Below are 6538 nucleotides of genomic sequence, written 5' to 3' on the forward strand. Positions count from 1 at the left end.
GATTGATTGATTGATTGATTGATTGATTGATTGATTGATTGATTGATTGATTGATTGATTGATTGATTGATTGATTGATTGATTGATTGACTGCAGATGAATATAAACAACAATTCCTCCAAAGTTGTAAGTTTGTTACCTGGTTGGCCATATTGGAAAGCGTTCGATCCAAGTCTTCTACAAGTTGCTGGAAGGTGGGCCTCCGTGCTGGAACAGCATGCCAGCATTCCCTCATCATCAGATACCTGAAATATTAAAAATCATAAAGACAGCTGTTTTAGGACATCTGCAGATGGAGTTAAGGAGGAGGAAAGCCAATGTGTGCATGCACTCACAGCTCCTGAGTGCATGCGGAGGGTTTTTCCATGCGGTGTCCCTCCTTCAGCAGCTTAAAGAGCTCCTCTACGGGGACCCCGGGGTAAGGAGAGCCTCCCAGGGTAAAAATCTCCCACAGCAGGACGCCAAAGGACCACCTGCAGCAGCAGCAACAGCAGCACATAGGATCAATGCGTGGAATGTGGAGACTGAACTGCAAACTGAAGTTCAGGTTTAGAAAAGTGTAACCCTGCAGAGAAATTATCTGAGGGAAAAGTAATGCTGGGCAAACATAGATGACTGAATGCAATTTTAGGCACTAACTGATAAAATAAGCTAAATTTTAAATTCAAAAACTCTTTATAGTGCAAAATTATTGAATAAACATATGAACTGAACAACAAAGATATTTATTGTGTTATTCATTCAGTTTTCCAGAGTTTCAGGAAGCTCTGATCATTCATGGAGCTTCTTTAGAAATGTAGACTGTGGTCACTGACATCAGCATTAGCTGCTACATGTTTAGCATCAATATGCTGTTTTAGGCTTGAATAGCTTTGCTGATAAGCTAGTTTTTTTTTTTTTTTTTTTTTTTTTTTTTTACCAAAACTTGAACACAGCAATATTCTTTTCCAGCTTCCAATCAGATCGTTTTCCGAAGCAAAAAATTAACCCCTAGTGGCACAAGAGCAGCGGCTTTGCTTGTCCATCACTGCTGTTTGCGGATGTCGCTTGTGCAGCAGATTTATTGCGTACCAGAAACAAGTATACAAAGGTTCCAGCTCTGGATGTTTGTAGGTAATTTTTTTTTTTAAGTGATTATTTGTGTTCAGTTTTTAATGGGTTACAATCCAAGTAATAAATTAACTTAAGTTCCAACCCCAACTTTCACACAACAATCATGCCTTGCATAGATTTGCGTCAGTCTCCTGCTCCAATTTTTGAGCTTTATAAAGCTTGAAAGCACTGATACTTATGAGAAATTTCAAAGATGGTATAAAATAGAAAAACTACTGTACGTAGTAGATAACTCACACATCACTTTGGTGCGTGTATATCCGGTCGAACAGCGCTTCAGGAGCCATCCATTTCACGGGTAGCCGGCCCTGCAGGCACATTTGCACATTAACATCTGGTCATACTGTTAATAAATCTACAACAAGCTTCCTTTAAACAGTCAGGCTTACATTAGTGGTCTTCTTGTAGTAGTCAATGTGATGGATGTCTCGAGCCAGGCCGAAGTCGGCAATCTTCATCACATTGTCCTCGGTGACCAGCACATTCCTGGCGGCTAAGTCTCTATGAATACACTAAAACAAAACAGAACCAGTGAGTGACTGCTGAAATCACAAGTTCTTTTTATTATTTAAAACAATCATTCCAGAATATGACTGGAGGGAAGGAGAGTCATCCTTCAAAACCCGGCTTTATAGGCTAAGCTCACAGGTTTGTTAGCCAGATAAGCTAACTGAAGTACAAAAAACCAGACAACTGACAGGAAGTCGGTTCTGTCTGACTCTAGGTTGATGCCATTGTCAATGCTCCATTTTATTCCTTACTTTGTCTCACCAGGTTGGATGTTTTTTTATGTAATGCAATTGTAAAAACTTGTAGGACTCTCAATTTTTACTCAACAAAACCAAATGATAAAACATAACAGCCTACGGATTAAAGCAAAAACTGAACTGAGGTTATTTTATTTGTTTGTTTGTGTTGTGTGATTTGCCAGAATAGCTTTTTAGTGGTTAGACATGTACAATATGTAACACTGTTTTTTTTTTTTTCAGACCTTTTTTGAAGCAAGGTAAGACATTCCTCGAGCCACTTGGTAAGCAGCAGACACCAGCTCCCTGATCTCCAGACTGCCCAGACTAGCCTGCCGCAGGCCGCTCCAGTACTCCAGCCCGGCGGGCCGACGACCACGCAGATACTCCCTCAGATTCCCCTGAGACGCGTACTCCACCACCACATACAGAGGGCCTGATCCAGGGCACGGTGACACATCCAGGGGAGAACACGCTGGTTAATGAGCAGAACTCTCCCCACACAACCCAGCCGTTTAAAGACTTCAGCACTTACCGCCCTGAGTGCAGGCGCCCAGGAGGTTGATGATGTTTTTGTGTTTCCCGATCATCTTCATCATCTCCATTTCAGAGATAAGGTCAGACAAGTCCTTCTCTGTGGCGTCCGCTGAACACAACAACATGTCAAAGATTAGAAGATCTGCAGCAGCAGGGGACAGAACAGATCAGCTGCAGGACATAACTTTTATTAAAAAAATATTTTTTATTTTTTTTTCATATTTGTTAAAATTATAATTATGTTTTGACGATATAATATATACAATCTGTGGAAGAAAAAAAATCGATCTCCTCTGCCTTTTCCCAGTGCTCCCAGTACTAACTACACCACTCAGTGTATTACTGCAGTAATGACCAATCAGAGCCAGGAGGAGGGTCTTACAGCTGTCAATCACTCTCATTCTCACCCCCATCCACTTTGCTCTCTGATAGGCTACAGCTGCTTCACTACAGCATACTCTGTCATAAATGCTAAGGCTAGTTAGCATGGCCAATGATGAAGGTGGCCATGCTAACTCCTTTAACAGTGAGCACTGATTGGTTGTTTTTGGTCGGGAGCAGTGCATTTCTTCAGACAACAATAGGAGCTCAGGGAGAAGGTGGAGGAGATTACAGATTATCTGTCTCATATCATACTGTCACCACACTGTGGCAATTTTAATAAATATAAAAAAACATATTTTCGTAAAAAATATGAACAAAAAACAAAAAAGAATAGCTTCTGTCATCTCTCACCTTTGAGCATTTTTACAGCCACTTTGGTTAGACGTGTGGGTTTGTTCTTGTCGATCCCGATAGCTTCAGCCAGCACCACCTGACCAAAGCAGCCCTCTCCCAACGGCTTCCCCAGGGTAAGCCTGAAACAAATGCAGAGGTGTAAAATTATGCTGGACTAAAACACAAAACACAACCTAGAAATGAAAGCATAAATCAGACACTCAACCCTCTGTAGACAACGGAATGTACACCAATAAGACCAGTTAACACTGCAGTGTTTCAGTGACTTTAGACTTTTCACCATAGAGGATCAATGATGAATATTCTCTAAGGTGGAGGATGTTTCTTAATGTTTAGGGTTTTAAGGTCTAGTTCTTAAGGACATTGGCTTTATTAATTGCATCATGTTCCTCCTCCATAAGTGGCTCTCCAGCCCATGTCAGTACAAGACTGGATAATGGTCACTAAACAACCACATTTTCCAACCACAAAACCTCAATATATTTATATTTTTTTGTTTTTAACAGACCGACAGGAAGCAGAGCATAACTGTGAGTGGGAGGAAGATGATATAATAATTTTGAATTTGGTTTTGTAAGATTGCTCAGATTCAGGTTGGAACACCTGGACATCAAATTTTCCAAGTCTTGCCAAAGATCCTCAAATAGATTTAGGTCTGGACCAGCAGCAGATCACCTCCTTCCACCTTTTTGCTTGGTCGCATAAATGTGACGTGGTAAACTGCCAATGCTCTTTGTAAAATGAAACTTTTGTGGGGTATGACTACTTTTGAAGACATTGGGTAAAGACATACCGTTCACGTGGCAGCTCCCATCCAGGATCGTATGGAAGTTCGTATTCCGACACTCCAGCCAGGATGGTGGTGGCAGCACTGGAGAGACGCGACGGATGCATCAAACACATCCCTGACTGCTGGGAGGTCGAGGATTCAACTGAAACCTACAGATATAGACTTAGTATCAAAACAGGAAGACAATGAAGAGGTGATCTGAACGCTCACTGCCAGCCAGCCTCACCTGTCTCCTCAGAGGAATGCTCTTGGCTAACTTCTGCACTGCCAGCTGGCTGTTGAAGTCCCTTTTCTTCTGGGCGCAGCAGAGCCTACACATGACTGCGGAGACCGTCAGAATGATGATGACGAAAAACCCCAGGCAGTAGATGAAGATCTCCAAGTATGTCTGCGAGGGCACCGGTGAGGGCAGTAACTCTGAGGAGAGGGAAGTCATGGTGACCATAGAGGAGAGAGTCTGAATTATGGTGTGCATGGGTTCCATGTAAACATACCATCGACCACAGTGAGCCACGCCGAGTGGTAAGACACTCCGATGGAGTTCTCTGCCAGGCAGGTGTACTCTCCAGCATCATCCAGGGAGACATTCTTCAGAGTCAAAACCTCCATGTCTTTTTCTGTGGTGTTCAAACCTGCAGTCTGACAGCAACATAGATATTAACTCCAGATCAGAAACAGAGAACGTTCACAGCTGGAACCTGAAACAGACATACAAACAGCAGCATTCACAGGGAACACAGGTGGATGTAAAGTCTTTAAATAAAAACCTACAGTTTACTCAGTAACACAGAAACATTTCTCAGAGTTGGTATAGTTAACACTACTATACTAAAAGAATAGTACAAATCTCAATTTTCAACTTGAATGGTAAATAAATCTTCTGTAATTGAGAAAGAAGCTGAAGTGTTTCTCCTCATTATCCCACCCCTTCCTACAAACCCAATCTGACTGTCTGCTGACCAGAGAAAGAAAAATGAGACCAGTGCCATGCAGCAGAAACCAGCTCAGCCACCACTAGAGTAAATCATTACAGCCCACTGGCATGCATCAGCCACAGGGCCTAAAGATCCTCTTCTGCATACTAACTGTAACAACTGTGTTATGTTCAGCTTCCACAGAGCGGTACGTCATGGGCCGGTGCAGTTCGGTGCTCTATTTTATGGTCCAGAGTATTCAGGAGAGCGACTCCAGCAGCAGTTGGACTCTCGCTGGACAGGCGGGGTCAAACCCAAACCCTTTAACTTGGCGTCATTCTAATGCAACAACAAACGTGATGCATTTGTATGCCTCATATCTGTCGAAAGCAGTAACATTTTTCCATCCCCCAGTCGATAGAATGTGTTGTGTGACATCAGTGGCTCCACCTTAACCATACAATTATCTTATAGACCTGTAGTCAGTGCTGCCAAGTCTTCTTATCATCAGCGATGTGGGCTTGTTTTTTTGTTTTTTTTTCTAAAGTCATTTGCAAATTTAATGAGGTTGCTGGTTTTTATTTTTTGAGGACTAGAATGTTGCAGTTAATTGAGGGACCCGGGGGGCAGGGGGGTCATGATGACCCCCACAAGATGCCACCCTGGGCAGGTGCCCAGGGTCCATATCACTCAATGTAGACTCAATGGAAAACTGAAAGCTCCATCTAACGGCTCGATTCTGTCTTTACCTCAAGAGACCAGTACAGCTTCACCAAATCCAACAAACACTTTCATTGATACAGTTAGGGTATCAATGTCTTTGCTAAGCTACAGATAAAGCTCAGACTGATATTTGCTTAATTTCAATGCATTGAAACTAAATTTACAAAGAACACCACCTGTGTGCTTTGCGTACCTTGAGAACCACGACGAATGGGTGTCCGTCTGGTCCCTGTTTGCTGCCATTGACGGTTATATGTTTGAACCACCGGATGTGAGGCTGTGGGTCACTGAACACTTTGCATACAAACTCCACATCTGTTCCAACAACAGCCGTCTGATTGGCCGGCAGGCCCGCCTGCAGTATGGGTCTGTGAGGAGAACGCTCTGCAGCAGAGATGTTTGGACAAACGTCAGATGAAGGTCAAAAGCTGCACTTAGTAACACACTTTAAAACGTCCAGTACACTAAAGCATAAAAACTCTATTTGATATACAGTAAATATACTAGGATCAGGAATGTCCTGTGTTGTGTTTGCCAAAATTTTTGGAAAGGAAGGCTATTTTCAACCCTAAGGTGTTGGAGGAAGAAAAGTGGAAGATCAGGAGAGATTGGATGAAAGACAGGAGGATATGCAGAAAATTGGTGAGACACAGGAGGGCGCTCGGTACAGAAGGGTCATTCTGATGCCCAGAACATCAACATTTCTCACCGATTACGTCCAGAAGGAAGGTGTGTTTCAGGCTGCCATGTACATTCTCCACTACACAGGTGTAGTTCCCTCTATCAGAAGGAACCACTGACTCCATTATGAGCGTCCCCATGTGTTCTCTGAACTGATAAAGAGCAGAAGATTTAATACATCTCTTTAAAACCAGATATACTGTTCCTACTCTAGCTGCGTTTCCATTGACCGTATAATTGCACAATTTGACATTTTGCAAATAAGTTTGCTTAGCTTTCTTGAAACATGCCAATTT

The 6538-nt window shown here is 42.6% G+C and overlaps 1 protein-coding gene across 2 annotated transcripts in view; it reads right to left on the bottom strand.

Moving 5' to 3' along the window:
• LOC106947031 (fibroblast growth factor receptor 1-A-like) overlaps positions 1-6538 on the bottom strand; it is a 33273-nt gene that overhangs the window by 5592 nt on the left and 21143 nt on the right. For both annotated transcript variants that reach the window (XM_015031802.1, XM_015031801.1), the window contains 12 exons: positions 6271-6394; positions 5755-5945; positions 4419-4563; positions 4151-4341; positions 3928-4073; positions 3132-3253; positions 2395-2505; positions 2105-2295; positions 1503-1625; positions 1351-1421; positions 336-473; positions 140-245 (listed from right to left, as the gene is read on the bottom strand). In XM_015031802.1, coding sequence (XP_014887288.1) covers positions 140-245; positions 336-473; positions 1351-1421; positions 1503-1625; positions 2105-2295; positions 2395-2505; positions 3132-3253; positions 3928-4073; positions 4151-4341; positions 4419-4563; positions 5755-5945; positions 6271-6394 — 1659 coding nt within the window. The remainder of the gene's footprint in view (positions 1-139; positions 246-335; positions 474-1350; positions 1422-1502; positions 1626-2104; positions 2296-2394; positions 2506-3131; positions 3254-3927; positions 4074-4150; positions 4342-4418; positions 4564-5754; positions 5946-6270; positions 6395-6538) is intronic.

Source organism: Poecilia latipinna, unplaced genomic scaffold (assembly GCF_001443285.1).
Source record: "Poecilia latipinna isolate Pla-1442-1.1 unplaced genomic scaffold, P_latipinna-1.0 Scaffold218, whole genome shotgun sequence".
Classification (NCBI taxonomy): Eukaryota; Metazoa; Chordata; class Actinopteri; order Cyprinodontiformes; family Poeciliidae; genus Poecilia; species Poecilia latipinna.